This window comes from Echiichthys vipera (genome assembly GCF_963691815.1).
Source record: "Echiichthys vipera genome assembly, chromosome: 4".
Classification (NCBI taxonomy): domain Eukaryota; kingdom Metazoa; phylum Chordata; class Actinopteri; order Perciformes; family Trachinidae; genus Echiichthys; species Echiichthys vipera.
In genome coordinates, this window is record NC_139829.1 from 25,191,649 (window position 1) to 25,207,505 (window position 15,857).

Sequence of the window (15,857 nt, forward strand, 5' to 3'; positions counted from 1 at the left end):
TTTCTTCTGTGGCAAACATGCTTACATGCTAAATGGGGCGACTGTGGCAGATTGGGTCGTCCTCCATTCGAGAGATTGGCAGTTCGATCCCCACCTCCACATGTCAAGGTGTCCTTGGGCAAGACACTGAACCCCGAAGTGCTCCCCGGGCTGCGCCTGTGTGTAAATGTGGTGTGCATGGTTAGATTAGATGGTATGTAGATGTCTACTGCCATCAGTGTGAATGTCTGTGTGAATGGGTGAATGTGACAAACATTGTAAAAGCGCCTTGAGTAGTCTCTCACTAGAAAGGCGCTATACAACTACAAGTCCATTTACCATTCATCATACACTTTTTCAAAAACATCCTGCATCATATACAAACATGAACCTACCTTCACATGCTTATTCCAACTACCGTATATTCAGTTTATTATTGAATTCCTTGCTCAAGTGCCTCCTGTCGTTTTAGTGTTATGAGATTTTTGCAATAAGTCTGATTATAGCAAATCTCTCTAGCTCCTCTCTGTTCGTTTCTCCAGATTTCCATCTTCAGTTCTCGGACGGCGGGCAGACCTGCTCGCTGTGTTTCTGGAGACGAACGGGTCAGGTGTGGTCTCAGCAAAGCAGAGTTCATGGAGAAAGTGCAGCAGAGCAATGAGGCGTGTCAACGTGGGGACTTTCAGGCGGCCGTTCATTTGTACACTAATGCCTTGCAAGCTGACCCACAGAACTGTATCCTGTATAGCAACCGTTCAGCAGCGCTGCTCAAACTGGGACAACACCAGGCGGCACTGGACGATGCTGAAAAAGCCTGCGAGCTCAATTCCAAGTGGCCCAAGGTAAGTGTGCCTCTACAGCTTCAACTCTGGATACGTACATCAAATTGTATTTTTTTTTTGCCACAAGCCTCAGGTTTTTTACCCTGCGTATAATAACATTTTGTCTCGTTAAACAGGAATTACTGACTTTTTTCAAGTGCATTAACAGAGCATCATTGCCAAGAAATTAAATCTTTAACATCAAATCTAATTTGGGGGCTCTGATGTCCATATCATTGCCAATATGAACTTTAATTATCAGGACATGGCTGTATAGGTTAAAATGGGGCACGTGCTGTTTTTACAATGTGTAAAAACAAGAGTTTCTTTTGTAAGTGTTGCTGATGAAAGTGACATTGAGATGACATCGACACATCAGTATAGGAGGTCATAGTAATACAGTAGGTAAAAAGGTAGTGCAGTAGATATATTACTGTTGTTTTGCTCCATTTTTTCTCTCACAAATATTAGATGATTTAACTTCAGTTGGAAGTGTTTAAGATTTTACTCATATTTTCACTCCTCGGTTGCATTATTGTGGCTGCTGATCAATTACAACTTTTCTGGGGTCTTGTCTTTGATCTTGTCCAGGCCATGTGGACTAACCTGTGATAGATTTCACATTACTCAGCTGGAGAGATCACTTGGAGACCAATTCCTCTCAGTGATAGAAATGCATCGATTTCACGATTTAGCATGGAGAGATACTTTTGTCTTTCGAGAGAGAGATTGATGATAATGTGGTAGAGTGGTATTGATGATGATTTGTCACTACCAATGATGCATCAGTGGCCACCTCTTCTTTGATCTGAGGTCGTGTATCTTCGGATGCTTAGATAGATTTCCTCTTCTGCCAAAGTGTGGCATTGCAGTGAGAACTGGGACTGTCTGCTTTTATTACATAGATAATGTTATGGGGTTTGCTGCATCGCCCCGACGTATATTGTCCTTTGATTGTTCACTGTATTTCTTCACATTTTTGTTTTTATGAATATACAGTTGCTGTCCAGCTGTTGTTTTTTCAATACAGTTCCTTTTTCCATGTCATTTGATATGACCTCTTCCACAGCAATGGTCTCCCCTCCATGTTGTCTCCCTCTGTAGCATCTAAGCTTTAACATAGAGTACATCGCGTTCATTCGGGAGTGATTTCATAACTCACTGAGGCCAGTTAGGCCAAACTATAATTGAAAATCACTGCCAAAATCATTCTCCTTTCTTCTCTTTATATGCTATCCAAGTACAATGAACGCCTTTGTGGTCTGACTGGGGGATGGTTGGCTTAATCTAGGCAGTGTAGCTCTGCTTATTCTTGGATTTACTGCCTGACAGCTTTGACTCTCATGATGACGTTTGTGTTAGCAGACTCAGTGTTGATGTATTGCCTGGTCCTGGTGTTTTACTTTGTAACACGAGACAACAGGATTAATATGTCTGTGGTATTGACAATTATACAGAAGGGTCCATGTTCATGTTTTACATTAAGTTCCTTGAGTCACCACCAGGGGTCAATCTTGTCAAATAGGAATGCTGTTAAAAGCATTTTTGTCTGTGCAGGAAAAATGGCATTCAGGCAATTTCATTTCCAAGATGCTTATTTACATTCAGTTCTTTCAAGGAAATGTTCATCATGACTGGCTTTCATATAAATATAGAATTGTGCTTAAACGTGTAGCAACACAGCCATCGTCTTCTTTGTGATTAATGTACAGGTGGTGGCCAAGATCACAAAACATCCATCAGAAAGGAAAAATATCACATTCTCAGCTCAAACAAAACTCAGATCTTCTAATAAGAATTTGATCTTTTTGTATTGATGTGCTATAGTGGATATGAATGAACAGTATTAACTCCTGTATTCAGGTAGTGCTGCATTAGTAATGGTGGTCTTGACACTTATGGCGTTGGCCTCGGGGAAATGGAGGTATGGCATTGTACAGTCCATCTGCCACGCCTGGATGTTTGATGAAGGAAAAGGGATTAAATCACAGGAGTGTGCTGGCATTCAGATCCTGTGTGAGTACATAATATCATCAATCATACCTCCTCATGACCGCACTTCTGGATTGGCCCGTCAAACAGTGACAGGCGTGGTTTTGCTGCCCCAAGCATCAGCGAGCAGCCCACCCTCCTAAAGCCCACAGCCAGCCCGGGAAGGAACCCCCTGTCTAATCTGTCAGCTTTGCCTGCTGTAAGTGCCAGAAAACACATTCTGAAAGAAGAAAGAAAATGTGTGGTTTAATGACCCAAGACAGCTTTAGGCCCTTTGTACCTCACCCTCTTACTGAATACAAAAAGCTTAAATGAGAACAAAATAGGGTGTCATTTCATAGACAAGGACTGCACACTCGTGTGTATCTGTTCAAATTTAGTGTCTGAGCCAGTCTGGAGGGAAACTGGGAGAATATACGTGTATAATCAGGCTTCTTTTCCTTAGCACGATTAAGTGCGAAAGGGATGATACTGCAGCAAACCTGTATGCTTTAATTAACATTTTTGGTAGATATTGGTGTGTGTTTACCATTGGTGTTTGATGGAAAACATTTTAGCTTTTATTTCCAGTGGGTATTTTGTGATTCAGTGTTGCACTGCAAGTGTTTTTAGGGTTTTTAGACTGAGAGGACAATATTCTCTCTAGATGGATTCCCTGTCTATTCTGCGCCTCCTTCTGGTCCCTCCCTCTCAACACGGCTGTTCCGGTGACATGTTAAACAAACAGCCTTTTCTGCTATCACTCCCATTCTCCTGCGTGAGCGCTGACAGGAGAGTTCCCAGGGAACCAGAAGACGACTGGCACTGCAGTGTCAGGGGAAACATCTCTATCGTTTGCATATCTTCTGATTATAGGTTATGATGGTGCCTATCAAGGGTATTCTATCTCCTCAAGTGTTTATTGCTAAAGTTAAAACCCATCAAGAATGTTTCCCAGACAAAGCAACAACATATTTGTTTTTTTATACTATACTTGCATTTCTAATTTTCTGAACATTTGATTTGAAAGGGACCATGTGCAATTAAAAGCATAAATGTAACCATTTCATGCATTACACCAGAGTTAGCCTTCCGCTAATTAGCATCTGCAGTCCCTAAGGATATAGCATAGCAAATATCTTTCTTTTCACCAACATAAAAATGTCCATTTACATCCCAGTGGAGGGGCCTTGGGTTTAACTGAGACAATGAATGTTTGCATTAGAAAAGGTCATGGTGTGTGGAGTGCTGAAAGGGGACTTTAATTACAGCAGCAGCATATCCAGTAATTGTGTAAGGAGTGGATGCTGACACCCTGATGAGGCATAAAGCACATTTTTTCCTGCAGTTCTGGGTGATGACACTGGCTTTTGTTGTTACTGTACGCAGAAAAGGGAGAAACAGAATTGTGTGATTTTTGAAGACCTCATCCTTTGCCATTCTCAGCAGTACTCCGCTTTTATGTGGATGAAAACCACTGGGGTGTAATGCACTCCTGTTGATATGACAGTCCATTAAACCAGCCCTCATCCGATCTGTGTGTGTGTGTGTAAAGAATAAAGAACCTGGCTTTTGATCTCATGTGGAGAGAGGTTACAGCTTGTACCTTTCTTCCTGCTTTCATTCTCACGTTCTGAAATATTTATATCATCATGGTGACCTGTACTATTATTTTGAGACAGGTTGAATAATGAACTAAAAACATCACAGTTAAGTGGGCTAAAGTATGTCTGTTTCTGTATTTGTAGAGAAGAGATCAGGTTTTAGGTGGCTTGTGTGTTTTAATTCGCTATCATAGCACTGATGTATACACTCATGTGTGTGTATTCAGTGTAGAGCTTGTATTCTCTTGTATTGTTCGCTCTGAAATTGTTGAATCAAATGTTTTGCAAAGTTTAAGCTGTCAACCATCCCACCGAGTGGCTTTTTATCCAAGCTGGCTGCATGGCTCTATGGAATGCAATGTCTGTCTCATTCCTGGTTCCCAGACAATATATCTTACTGACTTTGATAATCTCCTGACATTATTTTAACTAGTTAAATTTAGCAGCTGGTAAACATAATACCTGATGACCATCAGCATGTTAGCATTACATTTGTGAACTTATTAGCATGCTGACATTAGCATTTAGCTCAAAGCACCACTGTGCTGAAGTAGGCGTAGAGCCTAACTGTAGCCTAAGAGCAAAACTACCTGTGTAATTTTAGATTTCAGTGACGATAATTTGGTCTGAAAAGTAAAACTGCTGATTGTTTGTGGACCATATATTTTCTCACCAACTTCTTAAAAAGTTTTGATTAGAAACATAGAATGTAAATTAGACAAAATAAAAAAAACAGTGCAACATTCTTAATCTATTTGGGGCCACAGTATGAATTAATGAATATTTATGATATCCCTTGATGCATATTTATGATTAGTATGATTTGGTATGATTTGCAAGAAGTGAATGCCGCTGACATCAACCTGCATACCTGCCTGTAGTTATGAATAAACAGTTATTAAATATGAATGCCTCCAGTTAGTCATGAGAATACCGAGCGCAGAGCAGCAGAGACTCATTATAATACTGTGCAGAAAAGTTGCTCACCACGTAGCATTCTCAGATCTTATGTATGCTTTTTGCCCTCTTTGTGCTTGCAAATTATTGTTCTAGTGAAAAATGGGGCACAGATGGGGCTCTTCTCCAACTGCACATCCTTCACAAGATCCCGCTGCACAGATGAGGCACATTTCAGGTTTATTATAGTCAGAAGTAATTATTGGTGTCTTTCTGAAGATTTGAGGAGCTCAAACTATTTAAAATTGAGCGGTGGAGCTGACGTAAGAGAGGCGCTCCATACAAAAACAGCAACATTTGCAAATTGCAAAACATATATTACTTATCTAAACCTTGTAGTAAATGTTAAAAATGAGCTGGATAGAGGTAAAGGGAAAATATATAGATTTATTGGAAGATTACAGGAATATATTAACCTATTCAAAGTCAACTCAAATCTGTTACAGCATACTACACCCCAGAAGATAAAGTATCCAGTCCTAGTTCTATACTAAAGCAACTTTGATTTAATTGCATTTTCTAAAAAGCACCACAGTGCATTATATGGAAAAAATGCAACTATAATCCCATCAGAAAAGTGCTTCTTTGCAAAATATTTAGTTCATGTCTGCAGTTTTTGTTGACCGTAATATCAGTGTTTGGTGATCACGAGTTAGCTGACCTTCTGACCACCAAAGCAGTGTTCCTATGTAAGAGGTTTCACGGATATACACTTATTATGAAAGTTTGCATTCCCTGCTGTCTCTCTTCATGAAAATGTGTGCCTTGGGTTAAAATAAGGTCTTCCCACCAGTTTCCCCGCTTCCACTGCCCTGCTGCTGTTTTCCACCGTAGCTCCGGCGCTCACCATGGAGAGAGTAGAGTCATGAACCACTAATAAGAGGGTTCCGTTTTGCTTCTACCCAGCCGAGGCTTGAACTAATGAACAAATCAAATGAATGGCATGTAATTATAGGCCAGAGAGAGCGGGAGGGACGGAGGGTTGGCGCTAGCGGGCACAAACCCGAAATTATTTGTCTGGAAAATCTGTGAAATGAGCGGGAGCAGTTAAATTCTGTCTTTTTCCTTTGTGGCTAAGCGGCGCTGCGCATATGCACGGACCATGATGGAGGGAAAGTGACCACACACACACACACACACACACACACGCACACACACACACACACACGCACACACACACGGGTCTGCTGTTTTGATTTCAACAGCACTTCCTGTTCTCTCTTACTCGGTATCTTTGTGCACATGACACTCTGCTGAAAGACGCTTCGTTCTTGAATGACCCTGTCTTTTTTTGTATTCCTTATGATAGTATTCAGTAATATGCAGCACAAGTCTCTTTGAGCTACTGCATTTTTGTGACCCTGATTGATGCAATTTGCACCCAGAATCATATCCCCTTCTTTCAGTCTAATAACTCACTCAAAATTGAACACATCACCATCCAACACATACCGTTTTCTACAGTGTGTTGTTTCTGTGTCTCTGTTGACTTGCCAGTGAGTAATACAGCACAGGCACAACATGTAAAGGATGCCAGTAATATGACTGATAGAATTTACATCCAGAGTTGCGCTGCTTTTTTCAGTCTACTAACCCAATATTCTGTTGATGTGTTCAGTATTTTTCCTTTTTTTTTAATACAGTTTGGAACGGCTGATTCCAAATCCTGCTTACCCGGATCTCTGTGATGGTGGCCAAGTGGTTTTCCTCTCTGCCACCCAGGCGCCCCACCAAATTGTAGTGTTTAGTAAAATTTAATCTGCTTTCAAGAAACACCAGGCACACACAGACACACACATAAAGTAAAAAAAAAAAAGAAAGAAAAGAAAATTGGCCTCTTCTTTTTTACACTAACCATAAGCTTTGTACAGTATATATCTTCGGTGCTCTGTTGGATCCCACACAAGCTCGCAAAAAATAGGTTTTCACCGTCGGATGATGTAATGCGGTATGACGTGTGCGTGTGTGATGACCTCCCTCTCACCTCACAGTGGTCTGTCTCCAGACTGTCCTGGGGGCAAGGATGAGTCAGAGTTAAGAGCCGATGTCACCCTGAGGATAATCTGTCAGGACTATCAACACCCTGTCAAACACCCTATCAACACCCTATCAAACACCTACTGACCAGCTCATCTTCTCCCCTGTGTGTGTGTGTGTGTGTGTGTGTGTGTGTGTGTGTGTGTGTGTGTGTGTGTGTGTGTGTGTGTGTGTGTGTGTGTGTGTGTGTGTGTGTGTGTGTGTGTGTTTTATTCTGGCTAATTTGGTCAGTATTGAACTTTATTGTGTGTTAGTTAAATAATATAAATTGTTTTTCTACTTTTGTCATTCCATTTTGCAGATAAACTCTTGAGAAAATTAAATGCATCAGTCTCTTTGTCCCAAAAGAAATAAAATTTGTCAAAGCCTAGGTAAGCACCTCAAACAAGAAACTTTCAATCATGTTAGAGAATGTCTGCACACTCAGAATGCTTTTTCCCTCCGGATACATCAATTGATTACCAGCTTAATAGCTTTTTGCTTGCTATTACATGGCAAGAAATGTCAAAAGGCTCAGAGAAAGCCAGCTCATTGCCATGCTCATGGCATAACAGCCTGCCGCTGATAGTGGATCAGCTTTACAAGCCTGAGGAAATGAGGAAAACAATTGCACCCTGCTCCTAGCATATCACCTCTTAGGTTATACAGATGCTCTTTTTTTTTCTTCCAGGTGTTCATCTCGCTGTCAGCCTCATATTGTGCCGGCCCCTCCCACCTGGGAGCTTTGCGAAGCTCGGGTCCCGAGACCTGGATGTCTCCAGAATTAGCACAGCCTGGCTCTGCTCTGCTGCAGGGAAGAAACACTCCCATTGGGGAAATAGAGTAGAGCAGAGAGCAACCTGCAAGAAGCCCATTAGTATACACTGCATAAGCACAGCAAGATGAATAGCAGAGCTGAGAGTTTTTTTCCTACTCTGATCTGCATCCTGATCCCATTGTCTTCACCTCTGAACTTTAGCTGACTAGTACGCTTCTTTCTCTTGTATCAGCGCCAGCAGCTGTGTTAGATACATACCAATACTACCACGTAGATTAGAATAAAGCAAAGTCATTCTGTGGATGCATAATATCACACATGTATTGTTATATCCTTCACCTCTTTAAGGAGGTGCAAGGTTTGGTCTGTGGAAAGTGGAAAGTGTTCCTCTCTTAGCTTGTGGTCTGTTTCATACGGCACCTATTCATGATGTAACCTCCTTCTCCGAATGAGTCATACAGTATGCCCTGGTTCCTCCAAGAGAAATAAATTGGTAGGGATAAAGGTGCCACTAATTTAGTTTCCAGGTGGCTGACTAGTATTTTTGGAAAGCATAGCAGTAGTTTTAGAAAAATCAGCATGAAATCAGTTACTTACTTAAAAGAAAAGTTTGTCTAGACGTGAGTTTTAAGTGTGTCACCTTTTTCTGAGTTACTTCTCTGTTTTTCTCAGTATTTAACTTAATTGTTTTCACTGTCATCCAGTCTGCTTTGTGTCATATTGGACTATGGCTGTGTCGTGGACCAAGCGGTCAGAGCACAAAGAAATACAGGTTTTAAGTAAAAAAAAACTGGGTTTGTTTCCGCAAAAACCAATTAACAAGGAATAACTGGAGCCAAAAAATAATTAAAGAGCCTTTTTAAAAGAGGTCAACAAAACATAACTCCTGCTGAAAAGAAGGAATGAACAAAAAGGATAGCATAACAACATGTTTACTCAATTAACAGACCTAACCAGATGAGACATGAGGGTAACCTACATCGGCAGATCAAACCAATAAACACACACAGGACAGGGCAGCTAGACCGAAAACTAAAACTCAACATAAAGAAAGACAATGTAGTGTCAATGTGCGATTAAAGAAATTCTAAACCACACACACTGAATGTGTTTTACGTAAGTTTAAGTGGCTGCAAATCAAAGTAACTGTGTGGTAATGATGTTGGTGAGTGGGTAATGCGTATGTGGTCCAAAAAGTCAAAGGTCTAGAAGCCCAAGTGTGTGCTGGAGGGTTACTGACATTTAACTCTATGTGGCAGCATATGGGGCCATCACACGCGGAAACAGAAGAAATATTGATCATACCGTTACTAATCTGGGAGTTTATTATTCGACAACATGGAAGGAAAAATACACACAGGCATTCTTTTAGTCCTGCACATGAAACACGTCAGCCTACTTTATATTGAATATAGAGGTTCAGCACGTACTCATTGAACTGGAGTTACATCCAGGTAACTACTACAGTACATATCCCCAAGAGTCAGAAAGTAAACAGTAACACACTGTGAACTACTCCAGCCCAGTTTTAAATGGTTTTGTTTTGACTTAGTAACTTTACATTAGCTAGTTGAATTTGTGTTTTTTTTTTTTTTCATTGACTTGTAGTGGTGAGGGGTGGGTGAAACGATGCTGGGACATATTTGCAGTCACTTTTTGACAGCATGCTTTGTGAATTGGATATCCATCTTCTACAACAAGTCCCTGGTCATTTTGTAGATATCCAAAATGCTCCCACACCGCTTCTTTGCACGGCAACTCTCTCATATACAAAACAAAGTGACGCACACACACTTGTGCTTGTGTTGAGTAACTTGCAAGAGGAGATTTCACCACACACACATGCACACGCACACGATCACACACACACACACACACACACACACACACACACACACACACACACACACACACACACACACACAAACACAAAATGCCAGTATATATTGTAGTTTCTGCAGTTGTTACGGTTATGAAACTGACTTTATGAAACAAAATGGCAAAATCGGTTAACCCTGACATCCCTAATCAATGGCTTATTTTTGATGATGATGGTGATTACAATGTTGCACTAAGTGATCGCGTTATAGTTTTTGATATAGTTCGAATGTTTGTAGTTTTCTCGTTAACAGCAGCTCTAGTTGACTTGATTTAGTAAATTACTGTGAATTCTGATGGTGGTATTTTATGTATATACCATGTATTTTATAATCTGCTCCTCTGTTGTCCAGCTGAAAGCTCAAACATTCATAGTTTTACCATAATATAGTCCATCCATCTTCAGCTGCTTGTCCCTATCAGGGTCGCGAGGTGGCTGGAGCCGATCCCAGCTGACATCGGGCTTGAGGCGGGGTACACCCTGGACAGGATGCCAGTCTATCGCAGGGCACATAGAGACGAACAGAGACAGACAACCATTCACACCTAGTAAATGTACTAAACACTACTTTGAGGTTGTTTTGTGTGCATGCAGGTGGGAACGATATACAATGTGAGGAGCCACATTGCCCTACGGTGGCATTCATGGTAAGTGAAATAACAGTGACAAGAATATCTTTCATCATTATTGCAAATAGAAACAGGCCATGTTACTTTGCATATGACCAGTGTAAAATGTCAGTGCACATTAATAGAACACATTTGTCCAATAATGTGTCACTTACTCTGTCACTGTTTAATTCGGAAGCAATCAATTGATGCATCAGAAAAAAAAACAAAGTCCTATTTTTCACCGTTGCTCATGTGGAACCAGAACATGAAATGTAATCAGGCTTTAGTTTAAATATGACCTAATTTTGCCCGCTAAGTGAGTGCTGTATGGTCACAATTTTTCTGTAATTACTGACTTAACTGGCATGTCGTGAATGATTAATGGTAGATGATTTCTAATAAATAATGGATGTTTGGAAAGCAGTCAGGAACAAAGAATGCAATATGCACAATATTATGTGGCTTCTGTGATAATCTCAATTTTTTTTTTCTTCAACGGTAAACAGGGCCGTTTAATATTCAAATCCAGCCCAGTTAATGATGGATCTTCTTTTTCTGTCTAAATGTCTTGCTGTGTAATGGCCTCCAGCCTAATTCAGTCTTCTAAAGTGCTCCTCCAGATCTCAGGGCTCGTTTTTAGGCAGCCAAATTACTCACTTGTGTCAGGTTATTACAATTAGCTGTTTGAGTGCCTGCGCTGTTGTGTCTTACCTAGATACTTCCCTCTAATTCTTTCTCCCCATAATGAGTTTTACAGCGAAATGCACCAGCAACAACAACAACAAAAGCAACAGCAAAATGGAAATGCCTGGGGAGACGTATTAGCTTAAAAACCATGGAATGCAGGTGGCGTATGTATGTATGTGCGCGGCGCTGACAAATGACTTCCGTGGTTATGGATACGATCTCAGTATTTGACCAGAGGCTGAGCTGCTCCAGTCAGGCGTTAAAAATCACACACACGTGTTCTCAAGCAGAACTTGGGTGTGTTGCTGTTTTAATGAACTGGACAATCAAATAAACTCAGTGAGCAGAAAGATAGAAATGTCGTGCTCAGTAGCACAATGGAGCATCTTTGGCCTTGATAGTAGCTGGCAGGAATTGTGGGGGAGAGACCTGTTGCTTGTTGAGTGACGGAGTGTTGAATCTGACTATGCAGTCATTGGTGCTTTGCTCTGCTTTCATCGTGTTCTTCAATGTTCACTGGCCTTGCTATCAGGAGGACTGTGGCGGTTCCGTCATTAACGTCATTTCATCAGAATGCTTGTCAAACCATTTCTGTGTGAGTCTTGCACCTTGACAAGGACACTTTCTTGATAAAGTACCATCCCGAAAACATGATGGCCATGAATTGATTCATCTGATTAAGTGCAATGACACACACAATGATGATGCCATTGTGTGAAAGTTTTAATCCCTTCAAAACATCATACTTTTTTCAAATCAGTTTCTATTTTATTGTATTTTTGACTTTTTGAATTCATTTAAGTTAAATGTTCATTTTTAGAGTGCGTTTGCAGATTTTATTGCAGTTTTACAGTAGTTATAGTTTATTTTTGATAGGGTCAGGTATAACGTTTCAGTATGTATGTAAGTATGTAGCTACATACAGGATGCATGGTTGAAGATGAGCCTTAAAGGTATTGTTTTGCTTTTTTGAAATGGGATTATATGATGTACTTCATCAACGTATCAATAATAATCACTGTTTTACCTGCCGTATATGCTGGTTAGCTCGAGCCAGTTTGGTACCTCATATTCACACTTCAAAAAAGCCAAACTATCCCTTAAATGTTTAATCTTTGTGCTACTTTAGTGTCTCATGTGAAGCAATTGCAGCACAGCCCTATCTCCTGGAATATCTAATCAGAACAATTTCTGTGGTTCGATTCTACGAGAGTTGATGGGGAAAAAGTCTCCTTTTTTTGGTAGTGAAATATTATAGCTAAAAAAATATATATCGGTCTAATTTATTTTTATTTTTCAGTTTATATTTATTTTTTATGTCATTCCAGTTTAACACAAATATTTTTCACTGTTTATTTTTATACTATCCCTGTGATGAACCATTTGACCCATGGAGGTAGCACCCTGAGTCTACCATGCAATCTGAAGTGTTTCTGAGCCCACAGTGAATGCCTCCTGCTGTTTGCCACATCCTGTCTGCTCATCTGCATGAAAAGCTCGTACAAGAGTGCAGTGCATTGTGTGTTGGGAATTGAACGTTCTACTCCATCCTTATGCTGTGATGTTGACTTTCCATTACTTGCGGCCCAAGCCACCTGACATCCCCATATTCACCTGCCAGGAGCCTCCTCCCATGTAGCAAATGTTTTGAAGTGTCTTCTGTTCTGCTCCTTTCAGTGGACGGCTTTAAAATTGCTCCCTTTGAGAAGTGTAGCAACTCTACGATCTTGGCCGTGCTCAGATCCGCCTTTCTGGAACCCACAATCATGCCTTTTCAAAGCCTGTTCATGATCATGATTTAAGCCCACTTTTGTTAACCAATTCACATGCAAATCAAGTGTCGAATTGGAGTTGCTGTTGTATGCACCTGTTTATGTAGCAATACATATGCAAATAGCTAGTACCAGTTTGACTGCAGGGGCACGTTTTTTAGATGTTTGCATTTGTCCAAAACCGGTTCTGTCTCAGAAGAAAACCAACCAAAAAACTGGAGTGGATTAGCCTTCACGTGATGTAGGGTTGATTGGGCCATTAGTCCATCGATAGAAAATGAGCTGTTTTAATAACTGATTCATCGCTGCTGTCATTTTCCTGTTTTATCCATTCTCTGTTTCCAGCTCCTCAAATGTTGTGCTTTTCTTTGTCATTTATGCCATTCAAATTAATTATGTGTCCCTGCTCGTCTGTGGGGTGCAGTGTACACTGCTGTCTTTTTTTCCTTTTTTAGCCATATAATCTTCACACAATATTTAGTCCTATCTCTGACGAGGGTCATAGACTGTATAAAATACGGACTTTGTGTCTATGTCATCACCCATAGGTTCTTTCTGCCTAACTCCCTGCTAATCCAAAAATAGCTAAAGAGGTGAAGCATGGATGGAGCGGAGGTGACCCAAATAAAGCCTACAGTCTATGCTCGCCTCCTGTGTTGGCACCCACCTGTCACTCAAAGCAGCCAGCCCTTAAATATGCAGAACTCTAAGTCTTAATATAATGCAAATTGGTAAGGTATAAAAATATTCACCTTCCAGGGTTTCCCGCATTAAATTTCAATTATTTATTACACTAAATATTACATAACAATAAAATATTGTTATAAAGGAATAATAACCTTTCTAAAATAACTAATACAAATACAGATTAACAAAGTGCTATTGTGCAATTTTAACTAAAGAAAGTGCAAAACGTGCAAAGGTGGTCAGTCACCACTTATGGCAGAGCTGACAAGTAGCATTGTTACAGGCTTGGTTTAACAAATAACAACTCAAGGGCCCTGTTGTAATTCAACTTTTTCACAGGTGGAGCATTTACACTGATTCTCATGCCGGCTATACACAAGCAATTTGAGTGTACATACGATGTACACTACATTTTACTCCCGTATACCATAATGCAATGCGGTCATGCTTTACCGGAGGAGGAGAAGAAGAAGAAGCAGAAAAGGGGGTTAACCTAACGGTAGCCAGGTTTCTGAGAGCTAACTGCAGTTACCAACATCTGTTACCCACAAGCTGATAAGTTCCTTGCAAGCTTACTACTGTTACTCGCTTGTGAAATAAATTAACCGTGGGCTATTACAGCTTACAATTTGGACACACAACCATTGTTAACAAAACCACACTTTCATACATTTATTTATTCATTTATTTGGGATTTAACATTGAAATTAACATGCAACATCAGTACAGCGTGTTAACATCCTCCTGAGTGCCCTGTTTGTTTTATAAACGGACTGTAAAAGGGGTTCACAGCTCCGTTTGTTTACATTAAGAGTCTACTGGGCCACGGGACATGTATCTGTTTCTCAGGGGCATATTTTACAGCTTGTTCCATACATTCTATGAATAAGAGAGAAAGCGCTATAATCTGACGCTCGCGTGCTTTAAGGACACAGCGATTATCGCAAATATTATATTTTAAATACATATATCTATTTTTTCAGAAGACGTTGCTGCGTAGCCGAGGGTGGCCGGGTTCAGGTGACCCAAATTACAATAAGACATCTTTTCTCAGTGTTTGGATCCAGCAACTCCAGATGCTAGGTTGGCAGGGCGTTCATTTTATATGGACAAGGAATCTAAAAGGCAGCACAAACAGTCACTAATCATCCACCATAATACAATGAGTTGTTAGACTTACCACTGAGTCACAGCTGTTACCTTAATGATTATGTCCAATCCTCAACACGATTGTCCGATCGCCCCGGGCAACAACATTGGGACCTCAGTTTCCCACCCCATTTGGTCTAGTTCCTCGTAGTGGCAACCACTTTTTTGTGTTAAAAACTCCTCTGTCCCTGTTGATTGTGTTTAGTCTTCCACTTTAAGTGTGAGTGAAAGGGTTAAGTCAAAAAGGAAAAGGAAAAACACAAGTGCATAATTCATATCCCTATAAAACAGGAGAGGGCAGCTTAAGAATATGAGAAAGACATCACTTGAGCAGGCACACGTGTATACTGTCTTTAAGAACGTGCATGCAAAATGGAGAAATAAATGGACAGATGAATCAGAAAATAACCCTGTTACATCCTTGTTTACTGCAAAATCAGATTAAGGAAATGGCTCTGCAGGAGTTAATTATTATCACACATAATAATAATTAACTTGCAAATGAGTCATCATGAATTAGTGTAAAAGTTAGTATTTATTTTATTTTGCTTGATTAGACAGGCCGACTTAATTATTTGAAGGGAAATACATTTGATGTGTTCCTATGAGACGGATCCAAACTCGCTCAGAGAACCTGTTATGTAGTTATTGATTCCGTTAACGTTTCTTCTAACTCCATACACAGATACCATACGTTAGTCATAGCGGCATAATAATGCAAGGTTGTGCACCACGACTAATTAAGGCTGAAGTGTCTGCACACATCTTCAGTGTTTCCCCATTGGACTATAGGATCAGGTGGTGAGTGAACAGTCGGCAGTGCAGTGCCAATCCGCAAATGTCGTGTCACACCGATGCTATTTTACTAACAACCCCGTTATGTCATTACTATGAAAATGTAAACAATTAACCAAATGGAGGGGGGAGAGGAGAATGATGCTGATGC

General features: G+C 40.4%; 1 protein-coding gene across 1 annotated transcript in view; it reads left to right on the forward strand.

Annotated features, from left to right (window-relative positions):
- Positions 1–15,857, forward strand: part of LOC310946001 (tetratricopeptide repeat protein 28-like) — a gene marked incomplete at its 5' end in the record, with an annotated part of 172,383 nt that overhangs the window by 3,157 nt on the left and 153,369 nt on the right. The window contains one exon of the mRNA XM_083912269.1: positions 522–821. Within this exon, the coding sequence (XP_083768395.1) occupies positions 522–821 (300 nt within the window). The remainder of the gene's footprint in view (positions 1–521; positions 822–15,857) is intronic.